The sequence below is a fragment of the Monodelphis domestica genome, chromosome 5, assembly GCF_027887165.1.
Source record: "Monodelphis domestica isolate mMonDom1 chromosome 5, mMonDom1.pri, whole genome shotgun sequence".
NCBI lineage: Eukaryota > Metazoa > Chordata > Mammalia > Didelphimorphia > Didelphidae > Monodelphis > Monodelphis domestica.
The window spans coordinates 167,403,940-167,427,331 of NC_077231.1; the positions used below are offsets into that span (position 1 = coordinate 167,403,940).

The 23,392-nt window shown below is 35.3% G+C and overlaps 1 protein-coding gene and 1 pseudogene across 1 annotated transcript in view; one reads left to right on the forward strand and one right to left on the reverse strand.

Moving 5' to 3' along the window:
• ORC5 (origin recognition complex subunit 5) overlaps positions 1-23,252 on the reverse strand; it is an 88,877-nt gene extending 65,625 nt beyond the window's left edge. Inside the window, exons 1-6 of the mRNA XM_001371395.5 lie at positions 23,118-23,252; positions 19,655-19,747; positions 17,194-17,394; positions 9,725-9,799; positions 6,082-6,193; positions 3,215-3,345 (exon numbers count right to left, since the gene is read on the reverse strand). Of these exons, the coding sequence (XP_001371432.1) occupies positions 3,215-3,345; positions 6,082-6,193; positions 9,725-9,799; positions 17,194-17,394; positions 19,655-19,747; positions 23,118-23,189 (684 nt within the window). The 5' untranslated portion in view covers positions 23,190-23,252. The remainder of the gene's footprint in view (positions 1-3,214; positions 3,346-6,081; positions 6,194-9,724; positions 9,800-17,193; positions 17,395-19,654; positions 19,748-23,117) is intronic.
• On the forward strand, positions 11,510-14,053 carry LOC103106862 (heat shock protein HSP 90-alpha-like; annotated as a pseudogene).
• Positions 23,253-23,392: the final 140 nt, after the last annotated feature.

Consider the following 23,392-nt stretch of genomic DNA (forward strand, 5'->3'; position numbering starts at 1 on the left):
AGCTATTAAGACTATGAGGCTAAATTTGAACTAAAAAAGATGCATCTTCCTGACTTCTGGCCTTGCACACTATCATACTCTGGACCTCAGGTACATAATACACAGTAGTAAATGCCCATAGTTATCTTTTTTTGATCAGTCCAAAGATTCAAGCTTTGGGGGAAGGAAGTTGACATTTGACAAAAATTGTTAGGAAAATTTAAAAACTGTTTCACTGAAACTTGGCATAGACCAATATGTCATCATATATCAAGACAAAGTGAAAATAGATAAATGATTTAAACAGAAAGGATGATATCATAAGTAAATTAAAGGAATGTGGAAAAATCTACAGATAATTGAAGAGTTATCATCAAACAAAAGATAAAGGGAATTACAGGTATTAATGGATTTTAGTTTGATTACATGAATTAAAAACCTTTTGTACACACAACTAATGTAGATAAAGTTAGAAGGAAAATAGGAAACTAGAAAAAAATTGCAGAACAATTTCTCAGGTAAAAGTTTCATTTCTCAAATTTATAGGAAACTGATTCAAATTTATTAAAAAATAAGAGCCACTGTACAGTTGTTAGTTAAAGGACAGGAACAGTTTTATGACAATGAAATCAATGTTATTAACAGTCACATGAAATAGTGTTCCAAATCCCTACTCTCAGTGCTCTAAATCCCTACTGTTTTAGAGAAATGCAAATTTAACCAACTCTGGGATACTACTTCATACCTATCAGATTGGTTAACATGAAAGAAAAGGAAAATGACAAATACTAGAAGGGATGTGGGAAAATTGGTCTACTCAACCTGGAGAACAATTTGGGACTATACCCAAAGGGTTTTTTAATTATGCATAACCTTTGGTATTGACTGAGTAATATCATTACTAGGTGTGTATTACAAAGAAATGAAAGAAAAGAGAAAAGAAACTATTAGTACAAAGTATTTATAGCAGTTCCTTTTAGTGGTGACCAAAAAGTGGAAATTGAGGGAATGCCCATCAGTTGGGGACTGGCTGAACAAGTTGTGGCATAATTGTGATAGAATAATATTAGGTTTTAATGATAGCTGGGAAGATTTATATGAACTCATGCAGAGTGAAGTGAACAGAACCAGGAAAAGATTGAAAATAGTAATAACAATATTGTAATAAGGATGATCAACTATTAAAACCTTAGCTGCTCTGATTAAGACAATGACCCAATACAATTTCGAAGGACCCATAATGACAAATGCTGTCAATCTCCAGAGAGAAAATTGATGAACTCTAAATGCAGATAGAGAAGTAGTTTTTAAAAATTTCTTTTTTTAACAACTGTTTGATTACATGGGGGATATAGACTCTATAAACAATCGCCCTAGTACAAATATCAATAATATGGAAATAGGTCTTTGATCAATGACATTTAAAATCCAGTGGAATTGCATATCGGCTATAGGAATGGGGGAAGGAAGGATGGGAGGGAAAGAACACAAATCATGTGACCATGGGAAAATGTTCTAAATTAATTAAATAACATTTTCCGAACTAAAAAAAAATTCAAAAAAAATAATTTAAAAAGATTTTGATCCAGAAAAAATAAATAAAAAAATAAAAAATTGGAATAACAAAAAAATTTCTTTTGCAACATGGTTAATATGAAAACATATTTTACATGGTCTCACATATATAATCAAAATCAAATTGTTTGCCTTCTCAAAGCGGAAGAAGGAACAAAAGGAAGAGAGTGAAAGAATTTGGAACAAAATTTTTAAAAATTAATGTTAAAAGTTAATTTAATTGCAATGTAATTACATGTAATTAGAGAATATTTAACAAAATAAAATTTAAAAATGTAAATAGTCATTTAGTCACCACAGATAGAGAATCCACATAGATATTAAACTTAATTCTGAACAGCTATAATTTTTAGTACTTCCTTATGTTAGTTGATTATCTGTTATTTCCCTGTCCTTACCCCTCAAGCCTACTCCCATAACTTGGTCCTGAGTTTTATATTCTACACAAGCAGAACTAGTGCAGTCTCTCAAATGACAATCCTTCAAATGTCAGTAACATTCCCATTTCCAGCCTGAATTTCAATCTTCCTATGAACATTTCTCTAGTGGTTATAGACTTCTGGCCATACCATGTTTGTCAACTGAGCGCAGTTCTGGTAAATAGAAATAGAAGAGTGTGATGAAGAAAAGATTATAATGATCATGAAGTTAGGTTATAATAGAATTTGATACTTGATAACTTGCAAAGTCAGTTCAAACTATACTAAAAAACAGTATGGAAATTAAAGAGTAGAAATTGTCAAGACCTTTTTGATTACAGAAAAGCCTCTTATTTTTGTGACTACTTTCTTCAGAACAGCAAATTAAAAGATACTGGATATGATGAGCACTGAATGTAAACATTAAGCTGACTACAACTTAATTGTCAAGAACTGACTAGTTACTATCATTTGCTTTGACCTTTCAGCTGATGAAACACCAAACAATAACAATGGCAATGGAAAGATGAATGAATATGCAGATGGATATAAACATTAATTAAGTAGGAGAAATCATATTAGCAATGACAATTTGGAGGTAAGAAATAGTAAAAGATATTAAGGACAAAAATGGCAGGGAAAAAAAGTTGAGCTAATTACATAAATCAAGAGTAATAATAGACAACAACAGTTTACATTAGCACTTTTAAAATATTAAAAGAAGAGAAAGTTATCTATCATGTTTAGTGGATTCTCTGTGGAAAGAATTCTCATAATAAAGTATAGGGGGAAAAAAACAAGCATGTGATGAGAAGTTGAAGGATTCCAATTTTCAGTGGTGTTGAGAGTACTCAGAACATCAAGATAGCAGATCTTTCAAAATATCAAAGGAAACTACAACAGTAAGTCATTAGTAATACAAGAATTGGTATCCCTCAACAAAGAGTTTTACTAGGGCAGAAAGGTTTAAGAAAAGGAAGAAAGCAGCTCATTGAGAAAGGACTATTACCGTTTATATTTGGTATCTCCATCATCTTACATAGTATCTTGCAAATAAAAGTTAAGCAATACTGATTGACTAATATCCTCTAGATCATAGGTTTTAGAACAAAAGATTTAACCCAATAGAATATGATATGAGAATAAATGCTTAGTTTATAGACTCTTATACTTTTAGTATTTTATATGGAAACAGAAGTAATTCTAAACAAACAAACAAACAGAAAAACAAGTTCACTCACCAGATGTCTGAGCTCTTTCAGGTCTCTACAGACAGTATAAAAAACACCAAGAAGAATATTAATGTAGGCAGCATAGAAATCAGCTGAATACTCTGGAGGATGATCATGGGACAAAATCTTTTGAAGATGCCCTGGTACATAAACATAAATTTGTTCTTAGTAATTCATAAATATCAAACACATGCATCTTATAACACTTTGTTATACAACTTTGAAACTATATACAAAGTCATGAAAAGTTATAAGAATTGTAAGTTGGAATAGGAAAGCAACATAAAATTTTGAAACCATGATGAGGGGTCTGTGGGCAATGGGAGTTGTGAATCTACTTTAGTTCTATAGTTTAAGTGGTAAGCATGGCAAAAACCCATGAGGAATTGCTTCTAAGTAGATCTCAAAAGTCTTATTTGCCTTGGCAAAGTAAATATTAACTGAAAAAAATCTAAAGAACCTTTAGGTTGAGCATTCTATCATGTTAGGTATTCTTATATGACCAAAAAATGTTGGTCATCTGCTTTAAAATTTTTTCATGTAATAGAATTCTAAAATTCTAAATAGATCCACCAATTTCCAAAGATTGTATTCCTTACCTTTCTCTCCCTTCTTTTGAAAACATTTTCTTCTTCTTTTTAACATGTATTTTCCTCTGCTCCCAACTTAGATGATAGAAATTTAGAAACAAAAGACTTCCTTTTTCTGGCTATGGCCTTCTCACTCCTAATCATTCCTCACATCTCTGCATTTTTTGATACTATTAATAAGACTCTTCTCAAAAATACTTTCTCTTCTCTTGGTTTTAGTGAAACTACACTCTCCTGGTTCTGTCATTAGCTGTTTGACAGCTCTTTCTCGCTCTTCTTTACTGAATCATCTTCTGTGTCTCCTTAACCTTAGGTTTCTACCAGTACTGTTAGGAGCCATTCTCCTTTTTCTATATAGTCTCTCTCAGAGATCTCTTCAGTCCCATTGTCTTTGCATACCACCCACAGAGTTTCCTTTCCTAAACCCCAATTCTAGATCACCACCCACCTGCCGAACAATTCCAACTGGATGGATGCTCCACAGGCATCACAAACATATAAAAAACAGAACCTAGAACTGCTGAGCAGCATTGACAGCCAGGCCAGCAGTTTCCTGTGAAGTTCAAAATTCAGGGAATAAATCTTATCTCCCTAAGAAACTCAGGAGATACAAGACCTGCCCCAGACAGCTGGAAACCAAGGGTATAAGTGCACATCTGCCAACCCTCTATGGATGACATGATTTTCTTTTACATACATGTAACGTTTAGGTGACAGATTAAACACACAGTAAGACATTACCAACATTAAATGAAGGAATAATACATTGTAGCTTATTAGGCAGCACTGGACAGCACTTTAGACAATGCTCCCTTTAACCTTTAACACATTAACTGTACTCTCTCTGGCCGCATCTGCTTCCTGCGCATTGCTCTATACTCTCTTGAGCCACATCCTGGCCCTGGTGGCAGCCCCCTTTTGGCCTTCTTCCCTTCCCCTGGAATGACAGAGGGTAACTGCAACCATGAAATGGGGCTATGGTAGTGGGGAGCAAGCGGGGGTGGGGAAGAAGGGGAGAGGAGGAAGGGAGGGAGAGGATAGAGAAACAGAGAGGCAGATGGACAGGGAGAGGCAAGGAGAGAAGAGAGGAGAGACAGACAGAGAGAGGAGAGTCAGAGACAGAAAAAGAGAGAGAGAGACAGAGTCAGAGAAATAGAGAGAGACAGGGAGAGTATAGTAAAAGAAAAGCTAAGTGGTATACTGGAAAGAGCAATGGACTTGAATTAGGAAGATCTAAATTCAAACATGGCTTCAGACATTTAATAGCTATGTGACCTTGGGCAAGTCACTTATCTTTGTCTCAGTTTTCTCATCTATAAAATGGAGGTCATAATAGCACCTACCTCCCAGGATTATTTTGAAGATTAAATGAGGTAATATTTGTAAAGGGCTTAGCACAGTTCCTGGCACAGAGTAGGCACTATACAAATTCTTATTCTCTTGTTTTCCCTGGTCTATTTCAGTACTGGGGGGAAGAAGGCAGAGATTCATATTATTTTAATAATAATTACCATAAAGCATAGAATTCCTTTCTTTTAAATGAGTTTCTGTTTTTTTCCTTGTGAAAACAGATTTTTAAAATTTTATTTTTAAAATTAATAACTGCAGCTGGTTAGGTCAGTTGGTCAATGTGATAAGAAGAGCAAGGTACTGGGGCCAAAATTAGAAAGAGCCCTAGATCTCATCTGTGAGATTTTATAACTGGGGAAATTTAAGCCCAGAGAGGTTATACATGCCCACAAGAGGTATAAGAGTGGGAGATTTAAACCTATTGGGTCTTTCTTTTGCCACATAATGCTTCTTAAATTCCATGACCACAGCCCATACTAAACATTTTGAAAATTCAGAACTGTGTGGAGGATATATGTAAAAAAATATATAGATGAATCAGCAAAAATTCACGATCACTATTAAAACATATACTCAAATTTTTGATAATGGATCAGACCCTAATACTAATCTACTGAACTGTTCAGCTAAAAATCAGACTCTTTGTAAGTCACACCTGCAGAGAAAGAAGATTCTCAAAAACTAAAAAAATGACATTTAAATGTTTGCAAAGTAAACAAACACTTTCCACCTGTGGCAAAATGTAAATGGTGATACAAGGATCATTATACTTGATTCCCACATTCCACGGTGATGTATCATTTACCTTTAAGAGTTTACTTATAAAATTATCTCCCCATTCAAACATGTTATAGCTATTTCTCAAATATTGATAATTGTAAATGTTTCCATTTAAAAAACTTACTTCTGAAAGGAATAAAGAAAATGAGGATTTACCTATGCTATAGTCAGGGAAATACATGACGAATGGTTCAAAACAACCAGTATTTGGTCGAAACTTTTCCCAAACAATTTGACTGAGAAAGATAACAGTCACATTTCTGTTGGTCTGTAAAAGAAAAGGGAATAAAAGGTGACCTTGTACACTGAAATTGTAATCAGAATAGTGATTCTATTTAGGTTTTTCATTCAGAAAATTATTGAATTTCCAACTTAATATAAGTATTTGCATGTTAATAAGTTATATTTAGACATTCTAATCAAGAAGCTCATACATTTGCAAATTTTCATAATTATCCAGAATTTCTATAAAACTCTCATTATTTTAATTGTTATTCAGTTACTCTGTATGAAACAAGGTCTTACACAAAAAGTATTGTTTTACACTAAATTAAGAAAATGCATTGCTTTACTAAGATTAAGGCTTTTTATAAGAATGTTCTCAGGGAAAAAATGTGTCCCTGCATCTTTCTATAACAAAGTTAATTATTTTTTTAAAATCATTGTTCTAGTTACCAATAATATGAAAAGTGTTACTTTCTAAAATTTTTCCTCTCAAAGTAAAATAGAAAAACTGGGTAGATTACAAAGGAAGATTACACATAAGAATTACAGTCCATCTAACTTTAGGAACATTAAGTAAAAAAAAAGTAAACATTTCAAAGGATTCCAGGACTTTTAATTTTAATATCTTCGTTATTTAAAAACAAATTCTCTTGGCAGACAAAAGGTGAACACATTTCAACAAATTAACAATAATTTCAGAGGGCCTACTGGCTGCATCATATAAAGAAAAAATAATCACTTCCAAATGCCTTTCTATATAGTCTAGAAACTCAGTGTCTTTAAAAAATAGTCTACATTTATTCTTCCAGAGAAGAAAGGTATTTGTGAATTCTAAAACAGTCCTAACTAAAAAGCTACTTTCCTACTTTAAAATGATTAATGATTTAAAAAAATACTGACTTATTAAAATCAGATTAAAAAAAAAGATTGGGGGGCAGGATCTCAGAAGAGCAATAGAATATATTTCTTATCTAAAAATGATTTATAATGGAAAACAACCATCTATTCACCTGGCAGAGTATCCAGTATAAAATGAATTTAATCATTACTGAAATTTTTATTTGTAGTCTCATGTGAAAAGCAAAGATAAAATATTTATACAAAAAGGAATGGCAGAGGATTCATTTAGGGGATGGAGGTGTCCCCAAGTTTAATACATTTTTCTTGCTTTATAGAAAATCCTAGGAAAATGTTATTTTCTTTGTTGTCACAGAGAGGTAAATTCTAGTATCTTATTGTTCATTTGATTCTCCCAATTCTGGGGGTCCTTTGTTCTGCACTTCTTTTGGTCATCCAACAATATCTAAGAGGTCTTTAAAAGAATGTATCCAGTTGCTTTCTTGCCTGGATGCCAAAAGCTTCAATACAGCACAATGTTTGAAGTGTGAATCTGTGGACAGACTATCTGTTAAATGTGGGTATGAAGAGACAACAGAGAGAAGGCTAGTATAAACAACAAAATACAGAAGTACTGGGAAACTACACTGGAAAGGAGATTTAATGATAATGGGGTCAGGATCCTAGCATCTGGAAATCTAATGGAAGAACAATGTGTTGAGCCTGAGAAGGGCAAAAGGAAAAGCCAGCCAGTTAGGAAGACCTGTGATCACGCAAATCAAATTCCAAGTTTTTCAGACTACCGGGAGCCAATGATGATGAGACATCTACCTGTACAGAAAGTCAGTCAGAAAAGAATTCCGACATCTGGGTATAGTTTCTCCTTACAATTAGAGCAGGGGGGAAGGTGAAAAGGATAAAGTCAATTACTATCTCTCTGAAATCAACCCCAACTTCTAAAAAACGTTAAATAGTAGGTTAACCTATATGCCCAGCCTTAGTCATAGGAACACTTCATAGGCAAAGAAGAGTCCCCAGTCACTACACAAAGATATACACATATATTCAAAGATCCAAGACAATTCAGAAGGACTCAGGCTGAAAAATGCTACCTGATATCAAAGAAAGAACTGATTGATGGAGGCTGAGTGTAGATTAAAGCATACTATTTTTTACTTTACTTTTTACTTGTTGTTTTGTCTATTTTCTTTTAAATATGAATAAAATGGAAATATGTTTTACATGGCTGTATATGTATAGATCACATCAAACTACTTACCACCTTAGGGAGGAAGTAGGGGAGGAAAGGAGAGAGAGCATTTAAAACTCAAATTTAAAAAAATGAATGTTAAAAATAGTTTTTACATGTAATTGAAAAAAAAGAAAATATTTTTTAAAAGTCCCCAGTCAGAGGTAAAACAAAGTACTATACATATAGACCTTAAACAGATGTGAAGATTGTTTTCCCTTTCATGTTGTAGCTTAAGTAGATGCCTCTCCTATCTATCTCAAGTGTCTTATCTCACCCCCAAAACCTCCTTTCACCTGTCTGTTAAAGTTAGAAATTCCTTTACCAGAAAACACCTATCATTCTAGAATTAGATTGAAATATTTGGAAATACAAGTAAAACTTGAAGAGGTAACACAATGTGAATGAGAATTAGTCAAAGTGGAAATGATATATCATTTTTATAAAGCAAAAGGCTTAGAAAACAGGAAATCACTGGGCAAACCTCAAGGGTAAAAGGGTACAGAAAAGGCAGGTTAGAAACACCAAAATAAAACAAAAACAAAAAACAAAACAAAAACAAAACCCCAAACAAACAAAAAACCTTTATAACATATAAAGATATCTACATACTATGATAACAACTTCAATTAAGATGAAAAAAGTAATTGTTAAATTCATTCCAAAAAATGAACATAAAAAAATAAAGGGAACACTGACTCATAGAGGGATCAAGGTACTTTTCTGGGATTTTCTGGTTAAGCCAGCTCTATAGAAACACTTTTTTCCAGGATTTCCAGATTTCCAGGAAAGGCATTCAGTTAATTTGGATAACTCAGTGTAATAACCATGGCTTGAATATTCTATTTAACCATTTGTCACACTTTTGATGGTGCTATTTTCATATGTAGCAAAGTGTCTCAAGAATACTATTTCAAACTAGCTGCTGCAATTATTGTAAGATCTTTGCTTCCTAAGATAGTATTTAAGGCTTCGAGGTGATAAAATATTGCATTCTTTTAACATGCACTGCATGCGTTATAGAAAATCAATGCTGTCAGAAACAAGGGTAGAAAAGGAAAAGGGAAAAATTTATATCAATATGTTAATTAAAAGCAAAATGCAGTGCAGTTGGGTGGCTCAGTGGATTGAGAGCCAGGATTCAAATCTGGCCTCAGATACTTCCTAGTTGTGTGACCCTGGGCAAGTCACCTAACCCCTATTGCCTAGCCCTTACTACTCCTCTGCCTTGAAACCAACACATGGCAATCATTCTAAGACAGAAGGTAATAGTTTTAAAAAAAAGTAAAATGCTCTAAGTAGACATAAATCCATACTATAAGTATATATTTCTGGATAAAACTAACATGTACTTCAAACATATGGATAAGCACAAATGAAACTGGAACAAATCTTCTTGTAATAACACCAATTTTCCTGTTCTGTAAATTAAATATTTACCTAAAACTTTCCTGAAATAAGGCCCAATTCTATTTTACTTCCTCTTACCAGTTCTTGTAACCTAAGAAACGCAGGCAGTAGATTCGCTTCCATTTCTCTTAGATATTCTGCTTTATCCAGCACCTTAAAAAAAAGTAAAAAATGTGGGCAGAGTCAAAATCAAATTAATCAACTGACAATATGTAGCATATTGAGCTGACCTTTTCATTATGGTTCAAAACCTTTCATTTAAATCTCAGGTTCTCAAAGAATAATTTTTACACCTAGTTCCACTTTGAAGATCCTATTCCAACCCAGGCTCTGCACAGGTCTAATCATGTTACTCCCTAATCATGAATCTTGACTCCCTACTGCCACCAGAACAAAAGATAAAACTCAACTCAGCATTTATAGCTCTTCATGAACTGCCTGCAATCTACTTTTTCAGAATTATTTCACATTGGTTGTTGTCTCTGGTACTTAAAACAACTAAAATGATATCACTGATGCCTTCTGACTGACATAATTTGGATTTAGGGGCTTGGCAAGTCTTCAGACCCAAAGCACTAGTCCTCTCTGAATACCCCACCCACCCCCATTTCACATCACCCCTCTTTTCAAATGCTATGTTTCAGTCAAACTGGTCAGCTTTCTATTTTCCAAATAGTATTCCAAGTCCTAGATTTATTCTTTTGCACACTCTTCTAGATCCCTAGAATTCATACCCTGTCCACCTCAGGTACCACCTACTCCAGAGAGATATTTCTGAATATGACCTCAGTTACTGTTTTCTCCCTATTTGATTTGTGTACATGCATATACAGGTATGCACATAAAAGCATGTGTACATACCACGTGTGCACACACCACACCCACACCATATCTGCTTACATTTTGTGTATTCCAGTTGAGTATAAAATATAAACTCCTTAAGGGCAACGATTGCTTTTCCCTCAGTTTTGGGATTCCAGTGCCCCACTCAGTATTTTCGAGAGTTTTTGGTAACCCCTGTGACATGCCAGGTGTTCCCTCTACCAATATAGATCAACACTGATTCTCAAGAGAACTGCCAGGCTACCTGGCAGTTTAACTTCCTGAATTCAAAGCTGACCTCACACACTTACTAGCTATGGGAAAATGGGCAAGTCACTTAACCTTATTTGCCTCTGCTTCCTCATCTGTAAAATAAACTGGAAGAAATAGCAAATCACCCAGTTTTTTGCCAAAGAAACCCTAAATGGGTGTTATAAAGAGTTGGACACAACTGAAATGATTGAAAAAAATAATAGCATGTAAAAAAAAAACTTCACTTATCAAAATATCTAACAAAATAAATTAATACAAATAAAAGAGCAAATCATGTGCCTAGAAATTTAGTCTATGCCACCTCAACCAACAAAATCAGAACATTCCAAATTCTCTTTCTTTTTCTGTGCTACCCCACTTTCACCTTATTTATTTTACTAACATGCTTATTTTAAAGGACTTAAAAAAATTAACCACACTCTTCATTTGAATTTTTGGTTTATTTTTGTTTTCTTCATTCACTGTATAGGAAAAGCAGTATGATTTTTAATCTATTGATTCTACACACTTTTATTTACATGTACTCAATATCCATTATCAAATTAATTTTTCATAAAGACTTTGTCACTTAATATAAGATTTTAACATATATAAACAGCTGACTTTTCAACATCTGATGTTGAAATTGATCCTATACTTCTTACTATCTTTAGACCTTTAGTCCACATTTCCACCAAGGGCTAAGTTATGACAGAAGCACAGCACAATCAAGATTTCATCTTGCTGCAATTTACTTTATTTACTTAAAAATATCTCAAGAGGCCAGTTTGCTCTTTATCTTGCTGCCAGCAGAAGCCTTTGGGTTACTGCGCTCTCTGCCAAGATGCCTGAGGTAACACAGGCACAGGACCAACCTATGGAGGAAGAGGAAGTGGAAACTTTTGCCTTTCAGGCAGAAATTGCTCAATTGATGTCTTTAAAAATTAATTATGTTCTATTCTAATAAAGAGATCTTTTTGAGAGAGCTAATTTCAAATTCATCTGATGTCTTGAACAAAATCAGATATGAGCATTTGAAAGATCCAAGTAAACTAGATTCTGGGAAAGAGCTAAACATTAGTATTATTCCAAACAAAGATGATCTCACCCTACCATTGTGGATACTGGTATTGGAATGACCAAAGCTGATTTGATCAACAATCTTGGTACAATAGCAAAGTCTGGAACCAAGGCTTTTATGGAAGCATTACAGGCTGGTGCAGATATCTCCATGATTGGTCAGTTTGGTGTTGTTTTTACTCTGCCTATCTGGTTGCTGAGAAAGTGACTGTTATTACTAAACATAACGATGAAGAGTAGTATGCCTGGGAGTCTTCAGCAGGAGGATCATTCACTGTTAGGACTGATATAGGTGAACCTATGGGTCGGGGAACAAAGGTAATTGTGCATCTGAAAGAGGACCAAACTGAGTACTTGGAGGAAAGAAGAATAAAGGAAATTGTGAAGAAGCACTCTCAATTTATTGGATATCCAATTACACTTTTTGTGGAAAAAAAAGGGATAAAGAAATTAGTGATGATGAAGCAGAAGAAAAAGAAGAGAAACAGGAGAAGGAAAAAGAAAAAGAGTCTAAGGATAAACCAGAGATAGAAGATGTTGGCTCTGATGAAGAAGAAAAGAAGGATGGTGACAAGAAAAAAAATTAAAGAAAAATACATTGATCAGGAAGAGCTTAACAAAACCAAACCAATTTGGACCAGAAATCCTGATGATAATACTAATGAGGAATATGGAGAATCCTATAAGAGTTTGACAAATGACTAGGAAGATCATTTAGCTGTGAAACACTTCTCAGGGGAAGGACAGTTGGAATTCCAAGCCCTTCTCTTTGTACCATGACATGCCCCCTTTGACTTATTTGAAAATAGAAAGAAAAAGAATAACATCAAATTGTATGTGCGCAAGGTTTTCATCATGATAACTGAATATCTGAATTTCATTAGAGGTGTGGTGGACTCTGAAGATCTGCCTCTAAATATCTCACAGGAAATGCTGCAGCAAAGCAAGATTCTGAAAGTGATTAGGAAGAACTTGGTTAAAAAGTGCTTGGAACTCTTCACTGAACTGACAGAGGATAAAGAGAATTATAAAAAGTTTTATGAGCAGTTTTCTAAAAACATTAAGGTTGGAATACACGAAAACTCCCAGAACTGAAAGAAACTTTCAGAATTGCTGAGATACTATACTTCTGCTTCTGGTGATGAGATGGTTTCTCTTAAGGACTATTGCACAAGGATGAAGGAGAACCAGAAGTTTATCTATTATAACTGGTGAAACCAAGGACTAAGTGGCTAATTTAGCATTTGTTGAATGTCTTCAGAAGCATGGTTTAGAATATATATGATTGAACCTATTGATGTAATACTGTGTGCAACAGCTAAAGGAGTTTGAGGCAAGACTTTAGTGTCTTACCAAAGAGGGTTTGGAACTCCCAGAAGATGAAAATGAAAAAAAGAAACAGAAGGAGAAAAAGGCAAAGTTTGAAAACCTCTGCAAAATTATGAAAGATATCCTAGAAAAGTAAGTTGAAAAGGTAGTTGTGTCAAATCGATTGGTTACTTCCCCATGCTGCATTGTCACAAGCACATATGGCTGGACAGCAAATATGGAAAGAATTATGAAGGTTCAGGCACTAAGTGACAACTCAACAATGGGTTACATGGCAGCAAACAGTTGTAGATAAACCCTGACCATTCCATTATTGAAACTCTAAGGCAAAAGGCAGAGGCTGACAAGATAAATCAGTGAAGGATCTGGCTATCTTGTTGTATGAGACTGCACTGCTGTCTTCTGGGTTCAGCTTGGAAGATCACCAAACACATGCCAATTGGATCTACAGGATGATCAAACTTGGTCTTGGAATTGATGAAGATGATCCAACAACTGAAGAAATCAATGCAGCTATAACTGAGGGAATGCCACCTCTTTAAGGAGATGATGACACATCACGTATGGAAGAAGACTAAAGCATTCCAATTCATGAAGCAAAAGAATGTTTCCTAGACTAGTCTGAATAAGTTATTTTGTATAAGGTGTTGAGAGAAAATGCTTGATGTCTTCATTCCCTCTGATGTATATTTTCAGATATGTTCTCTTTATTTCTGTTAAATCACTTTTTAAAAAAATGTATGGCATGAACATGCAGTTTAAGGGGAAGTTTAGGTTTCTTTTCCCTTCTAAGTAAATCAATACTGTGATACCTTAGACAATTCAAGCAAGAACTAGTAATCATTGTAGTTTACTTTGTTTTTATTTTAGGGAGGGAGAAATAACATCTTTAATATGTCCAGACATTGTAATCGTAATGTTAGTTTAATAACATTTTTATGGTCTGATAACAATATGTAGCTATCAGTTGAATAATGGAATTGAATTACTCCTTGGTCTCTAAAATACACTGTTGAGGTATCTTAAAATGTTTATAAAACTGTCTTTCTTTTATATCCTTAAAAGAATTGAGTTGCATTCTATTCCACCAATTTATGCATGTATAAGCCCTGGAAGCCTAGGAAAATAAAAGTTTTAACACCAAGAAAAAAAAATAAAATAAAATATCTCAAGATACTAAAAAATTAGATGAAGACCTTAGAACCATGAAGGTCATTTATGAAGGACTTACAGAAGGACATGGAAGAGAATCACTGAGGCTAGAAAGCCTGGAGGGCTTGGGAGAAGAAACATCTACTAGGATCAAAGAACTGAATGGTCCAGGGGACCATGGTTTGAGCCATTGAAAGTGTCAGGAACAGACCAACCTCAAGTCAGTGGCCCTTAGACTTAAAGAAAACCCACTGTCCTCAAGACACCACAACTATCTGCTTCAAAGCTTCCACATAAAAATGAAAGGGGTGTGTCCACCTGAACCAGTTCTGTATCCTTATAATCTTCTTCTCTTCTTGTTAAATAAACTTCTTTTCCACTAAGTGTTGGCTAGTTTCCAAATCCCTCATTTCCTTCCAATCCAAATTTGAGTCACTAGACCCATGATGGCAAATGAAATAGAAGATGTAAACTGACTGAAAACTGTTTCTAATTGAAGTAGAGAAAGGTAAACTGAGAGAAAACTACTACTGATTGAAATAGAGAAGGTAAACTGAGGGTAACCTGTTTCTCCTTACAATGACGGCTGTTCTCTGGCAAATCTCTCTCTCTCTCTCTCCATGTCTCTATCACACAAACCAATGGCACGTGTGCCAAAAATGGCACCCAGAACCCTCCCTGCCATGCCATCACCTGCCAGAGATCCTTACTAGAAAGCTAGAGGAACTCAGGGCAGAGCTGTCCCTCTCCATCTCTCCATGTGCCTGAGGAAATTCCTCACTTCTCCTACCCCTCTGGCCAGTAGCCAAGGGGAGCGTTTATTCCTCCCTTGTCTGGGGTAAAGCACTGGGGGAGGGAGGGGGTGCACAAGGCAGCACAAAATGAGACAGTGAGAAAGGACAAGGAAGGAAGTTATCTGGTTCCTCAGCTCACAGAATCTTAGAACCAGCAGGGAGGTAAGGGAATATTAGAGGAAATTTTAAAATAAAAACAAAGAAGAATAAAGAAAAAATGAAAAATACTGGCAAAGATGGATGTTCAAGGTGACAATACCAAGTCATTGAAATCATATTACATTCAGTATCCTCTACTTAAGCAATATATTTTAAAAATATTTCCATCAAAATAGTTAAAAACAATTTTTATGCTTAGAGAAAAGTTTTACTTATCTTGAAAGGAAATTTAAGGGATCCATATCTCAAAAATATCAGATAAATGAGATGTTACTACATACATGCTTTAATGTGCATGAGTGTAGCTTTTCATATATGAACATACCATCCATATATTGTCAGCAAAATATTCATTCAAAAAGTACTTAATATCACAAGTGTGTTTTCTCATTTCTGTAATGTAAACCAACTGGACTGATAGAACCATTTTCCATATAACCAGTGCCAGTAAGTATGAGGGAAAAAAAAGACTATCAATCTCTTTCAGAGATTAAATTTGTAACTTAAGTTTCACTAGTATCAGACTATAATCATTTGTGTTAAAGGGGTCAAATTTATTATAAGCAATAAAATATTAAATTTTTATTAGTTACACACCCAGAAATCTCTTGATCACAGAAACAGATTTAGAACTAAAAGTGGACTAAATACCATTAGGTCAAAATCTTTCATTTCATAGGTGAGGAGAGAGAGAGACAAAAAGAGACAGTGAGAGCGAGAGACAATGAGAGCAAGAGAGAGTAAGAGCAAGAGAGAAGCCTGGATAGAAGGGGAGGATAGAAAATAACAAGAAATTAAGGAATAGGAGAGGGTTTGTCTGTACATTTGGAAATATTGAGAGATTCATAGAGAAGTGTACATATGTGAACTTTAAATTACTCCACCCTACTTAGTCTAACAAAATCAGGAATGTCTACAACCAGACTTAAGGGTTAAGTATTTAGAAGGATGGCCTATGACAGACATGGGCTAGCAAATGACAAATCAGAAACAGCTGACAGAACCCTAGGCTGTGTAAAAATGGAGATTTGAACCCTAGACTTCAATCCCCAGAAGTCCTTGGTATTTCCCAGAATTCCCTATAATCTCACCTGAGTCTCCACCTGGGCGAGATCACAATTAGCATTTAACTGGTGGTAATGCCTATCTCTCTTCTATGCTCTGCCCTTCTCCTTCCTGCCTTTGCAAGACGTAGTAAGTAAGCTTTGAATGGGCTAATCAGCCATAGGCACATGGTTTCTTATTTTGTATTTTCTTTATTTCTTGATTTCTAATAATCTTTAATAAACCTCATAAAAATATAATACTTTTAGTAGAGAAACTAATTTAATTTTTACAGTTGTCCTAAGTCAAGCTTAAGCTACCATTGGTACAGGTGAGACGCAGGAAAATGATGTAAAACTGTCTATATATTTTGCGTCACTTCCTCTCTCCAGCCTCTTGGATGGCAGAGAGGTGGCTGGCGGCAGCGTGATGGGTATCTTGGCATGGCTGCAGCTATTGTCCGGTTTGGCAGTGAGTGCTATACTGGGAGAAGCTGAGTAGCTAGTTCAGGTTCAGGCATCTTAGGTGAGTTCTCTTGGAGTTTAGGCTGATACTTTCTCCTTTACCTTCCAAACACTATCCTCTTAGAGAAAGCCTCTAATCTTCCCTCTGGTTCAGGCCAAGCGGGAGAAAATCCTACACCTTTTCCCTCTCACTTCTCCTTAATTTCTTTCCTCTATATCAATTAAAATCACCATAAATTTCCAGCTGACTTGGGTATTTTATTTGGGATATTCCCTGGTGACCAAAAATTAAATTTAGATTAGGTCACAACCCTAAATTATCTTTACACATATAACTGATAAATCCATATAGAAGTATACATTGAAATCAATCTGGAACACTAAGAAGTAATGTATTTAATGAATAGCTCATCTTAAAAATAAAAGGAAAGAACTTAGTAAAACTACTTACAATATACACAGTTTGATCATCCACACCCCGCTCTTGAGTTACTTTCTTAAACAATCGAACAAAATCATTAAATGAATCACAGGCTATGTGAGAGGTATATTCATCTTCTGAATAATGGAGACAATTCAACTGGTTTAAAATTTGCTCCAACAGTATCCTTGAGGTAAAACACTCAACACAGTTCACAATAACATGTGGAAGCTTAAAAAAAAGAAAAGGAAAAGGAAACATGTTAAATTTGAACTTTCCCCCTACAAACTGCTATAAAACCATTAGTTCTAATTGTTTAAACACTTATAGTTGTTGAAACACCTAAATTCTTTTAAACTATTAATAATTTTTACAACTCTTGGGAACTAGTAAAAGCTTGTATTCTAGTCCCAGGCTTGACACTAATTTGCAATGTGGCCTTTGGTAAGTTATTATACTAAATTGCCTCTCTGTAGAATGAAGAGTTTTTTACTAGATGATAAGGGAATTTCCTAGACTAACACAGATCAAAACCAGCTTATGACTTAGTAGGTAAGTCCTAGGGAGAATCTTGAGGAACCTTGAGGTTAAATGACTTGCTCAAGCTCATATATTCACTGTATATCAGAAATAGTTGAACCTATGACTTCTCTACTTTGAACTCAGAACTTGATCTACTGTGCCAAGCTGCCTCTGTAGATGACCAGATATTACATTTACTATTTTTAAAGATAATTTTGACACATTTAAATTATGTATTTCATAATTAGAATTTAAAAGGTAAATTTTGATAGTTTATTTTTAACTTTAGACAATTCATATCATATTACAATTACATAACTCAGGAACTCAAAGACTATTAAGAAAATGAACAGGTGAATTATCTTAAGTTTGCTTAATTATGTAGATGATGAAGTTGTGTGAGGCTGACTCAATTATTAAAGATAAACAATTGCAACCTTGGAGAACGACTAGGACCAATCTCAGTAGGGTCAGTGACCAGGGGAATCATCCCATACTAGCTTTCTTAGTCCCTGGGATGGGATCATTGGGTGACCTCATGTCTCCAAGAATATTCTGTGTTCCACAGAAAATCAACAGACTATTTCAATCAGTCTAAGTTCTTTTTTAACTGTTTAACAGTTATTGGTTGGCCTCAAATACAGGACACTTGCTTATTTCATACTTGCTTCTCTATGTTACTGTAACAAACAAAGAGCCTCTATCTTGCTGTTACCCTCCTTGTCCTGGCAATCCATCACCCCAGTTTTTGGGACTCTCTGCCCACCTCCCTGGATCTGTTCCTTCTAGCCCCTTTTCCCACTTCTCTTTGTTAGAAAAAATATTTATTCAATTGCTTGCTATCTTAAGATTTTAACTCCTTGCCAACAGACTGAGTTGTTTTACATGGGCATATAGGTCCTTGCTTAATAAAGATGATCTTGACTCTAAAGGCATTCTCTCTCTAAGGTATTCCTACCCTCCTGGAAAAAAAGAGTCCATGGTCTCCCTTAGTGTAGGGCTTGTGCTTTCCAAGGTGTCTTTCAGGTATTCTGCTTCTTGGGAATGAAGGGACTTGAGCCCCATAGGAGTTCGTACTTGACAGTGCTTCTCAGGTATGCTCCCCCTCAGAGAAAGAGGGGCCTAAGTTCCAAACAGGTTATGCCTCAGTTTACACTACACAATTTCTATCTATATTATTAGAGAAACCATTCTTAATTCAATTTTCCCATAGATTGTATATAGACTTAGGATATATAAAAATGAAGTATAGAAAAGTAATGCTTTCAGTCAAGCTTTTCAATACCTTAAAAACTCTTATCTTGAACAAGCAAGGATGTTCCTTTAGTTTAATAGGAAAGAAATGATAGAGTTGCATTTTCTATATATGCTTCAAGAAGTACCAGGTTATAAATATAGCCTGTAGGTATTGGATTTTTTAATACACATAAAGAATCATTAGTACTTGAGGCACGAGCCTTCTGATAACTTAGTCTATTATAGCCATGCTACTTCCTCCTAGGAATGAGACAATCAGAAAAAGCTCAGCCTCTGGAAAGAGAGGGCAACAATGAAAGGATTACACTGTTATTTACATAATGCTACCAATTTCACAAATGCTCAAAGCTTCACTTTCTCATAGAAGTAGCACAAACAGTAATAGGATATAGCCTGCTTTCCAAAGTATTCCAGATATCCTGACCTAAACTGATTTTATACATAGACTTTGTTGCTAGCACATTCTAAGGGGAGACTCAGTAAACAGACTAGAGTCTGTCCCTGCCTCTGGAAAAAGTCCCAATAGCAACTAGGGTGGCTATAAATACCAAAATTTCAATTATAACACATAATAACATATTTTTAGAAAAATCAAATCAGTAGTTATTCTTTGTATTTCTAAAGTTATTTCCTAATGTGTGTCCCTCCCCCCACCCCAACTACTAACATTTTAAATCAACTTACAAATAATGAGTTAAATGTTAATTCTTACCTCTGAAGTTTTCAACAAAGTTTTCATCACATATGTCTTTCCACTAGCTTTATGTCCATAAATAAAGATGGATGGGAAGCTGAAATGATGACGCTAAGGACAAAAGCAAGTATCAATTTATATTTTAAAAATTTAAAAATACGCTGAACTTCATTTTTTACCAAATTTTTTTATTTACTCATTTTGGATCATGCAATCCAAAAGACTATAATAAAAAGAGCTAATTTAATGCTTTGTTGTTGAATAAAAATGGTCCTGAGATAGAGGGGGATTTCAGGAGGGCACTAGGTCCAAGGCCACACCAAAGGGAAAAGAATATTTTTTACTAGTCAGTCTAGGGACTTACTAAAGCAAATCAGGAATACAATTGGTCTATCTTATTCAAATAAACAAATGTGTACATTTTAAAATCACTATGTGCTTCCCAAACAGTTCATGGAAGTAGCAGTTGCTGGAAGAAAAAAAAAGTAAAGTTTTCAGAGATTCTTGCCCATGCTACCAATACTATACATATTCTTCCAATGAGCTAGTTAGAGTAGAAACTGAGACAAACAGAACTAAGTGACTGGCCCAAAGTCCCATAGCTAATCATTATCTCAGTCTTCTTGACTCCAAGCTCTGGATTCCATCCACTGTGACACCTAGCTGCCCTGTATAGCTATAGCTACATGTTATTAGAGCAATAACAATCAGACAACTGCTGAAACATTAAAATCTCATATTATCAGTTTGTTTTCCATAAATTGAAAACCGTATGGTATATTTCAATACACAGGTGCTTCTAAAAACATACAAGGACATATTCTGGACTTTGTTTAAGGATTTTAGGATAGAAACAATTATGTGCTCATACTGAACAGCTCCTTAAATTCTACCTACTTCTTAAGTCTCTAATCATAGCATACAAGATCTATCTCATTCTCTGACATCCTAGAACACTTATTGTTTGTACAGTTAATTTAGCAGAATCATAGACTACTGCACTGGAGCAATGATTTCAATTAAACAGATGTTTATTAAAAAACCTACTATGTCTAAAAAAAGAAAAAAATTAAAAAGTTCCTGCTCGCAAGGAAATGAAATACTCCTTGGGAAAAAGAGCAAGGCTACTATGACTGGACCAAAACATGTGGGATGGAGAATGATGTATAAAAGACACTAGAAAGGCTTACCATGCCTCCCTAGGCTAATTGATCCCAAAGGGGCACACACAGAAAAACCTTCCCCAAACTAATCTATCAGGCCACATCTTAACTGAATGGTAAAATATGGCCAGAAGCCTTTGACCCCCAGTTCACTTTCCCAGGCATCATGTCTCCTGGTTCTGTCTTGTCACATGCTCCCTTCTGCCTCCCCAAGCTATTCAATCTCTTATTTTTCTTTTATTCTCATCCTCTGGTAAAGAGGAAAGGCATGCCAGTCTTTTGGCAACATTATTAGCTGAAACCGTGACAAGGTTATCACATACTTAAATATATCTGTATAACATTACTACCCACCTTCCATTTAATTCAACTCTTATCCTAGCTGAGTCAGAACCATAGAAGTGATAACACATCTGAGCAGCAGAATGTGAACTCCCTAAGAGAAAGGCCTTTTTCTTCTTTTTTGGTTACATTCTCATTGGCCAGGCCTTCTAAATTCCTAAGTCAACCAACAAGTTTCCTTTCCAACTCAACAAAAATTTCACCTTCTCCAGGAAGGCTTCCCTAGCTTTCACACTTTGTTTTCTATTTAAAATGTAGGTAGTTTAACTTTGGATATATTCGTTTGCATTTTGTTTTCTTCATTGAATTATGAACAGCTTGAGGGCAGGGGCTGTCTTTTGCCTCTTTTTGTATGACTGGCCTTTAGCAAAGTGCTTGGCACATAGTAAGGACTTAATAAATGTTTATTGAATGAACTCAAGAGTTTTCTCTATTTACTATGCAAAGCTGCTCCAAACACAAATCCTGACTTGACCCTGGGGCAAGTCATTCAAGTTAGAATACACCTAAAGGATGGTGACAACCAAGATGGATGATTATTGCATGTTTAGAAAAGAGAAGATGATATAATTAATGGTGGTCCATAAAATAATGAAGACAATACTTATTTTGTATGGCTTCACAGCGCAGATCTTGGGACCAAAAGATGGAAGTTAAAATAGAGCATAATTTTTGTCTCCATAGAAGGAAGAACAATTACAGATATCCCAAAATAGACTGGGTTTCCTTGTGATACAGTGAATTCCTTATCATCAGATGCTTAAAAATGAAAGAGTACATGAGAAATAATCCAAATCAAACTTTGTTTTTGCAACTAAAGAAATAGAGGTCCCAAGAGACTAAATGATGTCTACTGGCATACATATTAGCGGCAGGGCTGGAGCTGAAATCCATGCCTCCTTGACGTCAGTCTAATATTTTAAATGGTATTTAGAGACTATAGCGGATGTTAAATAGGGGAAATTTTGTGTATTGGGTCTCTAGGAGTCCCTTCCAAATATGACATTCCAAGCACCAAGTAAAATTACCACATTTTGAATAACAACAGCAAAACTCTAGGTAGAAAATTATGTGAAATATTAGCATGCTTCACTTTGAAATATTATTTCATTCACCCAGATTGGGGGTTCAGGAAATGAGGGGGGAGTTGCAATGTTTCCATACTCCCTAAGTCTTCTTTTGGCCAATGATTTTTTCACTTATTGTTCTAGTGGAAAACGGTTAGATTCCTAAGCACCGCTTCTTAACACGAGTTTCCTCACACTCAATATCACAATCTATCTCACTGAAGCTTATGAATAAGTAAATATACCCATTACCCTGACAATGTTTATTTGGCAAGTTCTGTTTTGTACTATACCCCAATAAATGAATTCAGCTTTTCACATATATTCTTGTAATGATAAATTGCACCTGGAGTTTCCATCTGAGACCCGTCTTATCAAAGTGCTTTCCAAAACTGCTGATTTTCACTTTGGGTTACTTTTTAAAAGTGAAGGTTTCTGAAAGCTTTAGAAATAAAATTTTCCCAAGGTCTATTTCCTTTCTCTAGTATAACTATGGTAAGATTCCCTACAGAATCTCTAAGCATAATAGTTCGGTTTGGGATGCCGGTGAGTGTGGAGATGAAGGAGGAAGAAGGAAAGGGGAGAGAAAGGAAGACGAGAGGAGAAAACAAGAATCAGTTATCCAGGGCTTTAAGTTTTGCAAAGTTCTCCATATGTGATCTCACTGATCCTCACAGCGATTCTGAGATGTAGCTGCTACTGTTGGCCACATTTTTTTTTAAACAGACGAGAAACTGTAGGCTGAGGTTAAACTACATGCCTAGGGTCACATAGCAATTGATGACTTAAGCAGCACTGGAATTCAGGTCCTCCTGATCCACATTCAGCGCTCTCTCCACTCTGCCAACAAAAATGGCAACAGAAAAGTCTGAAAATTTAAGTTTAAGGAAAATATTTGATAAACAATACCTCTCCAAACAAGGCCATCAAACTGGACACTTGGGATTCGCGACAAAGCACCACGTTCTCCAAAGGAAGCATCGTGGCCGAGGTGACGACTAACCCAAAGGCGGAAGAAAAAGGCAGAAGCCGGTTTGGAGGGTTCTTAACCGACTCCCAAGAAGCCTGCGACACAGACGCTAAAACTGAAAACCTACAGAGCACCCGCTAGACACTTAAAAAGTCCCAGTCCAACCTCCCAGCGTTACAGCAGCCTCTATGGCCGGACACCAGCACGTTTGCGT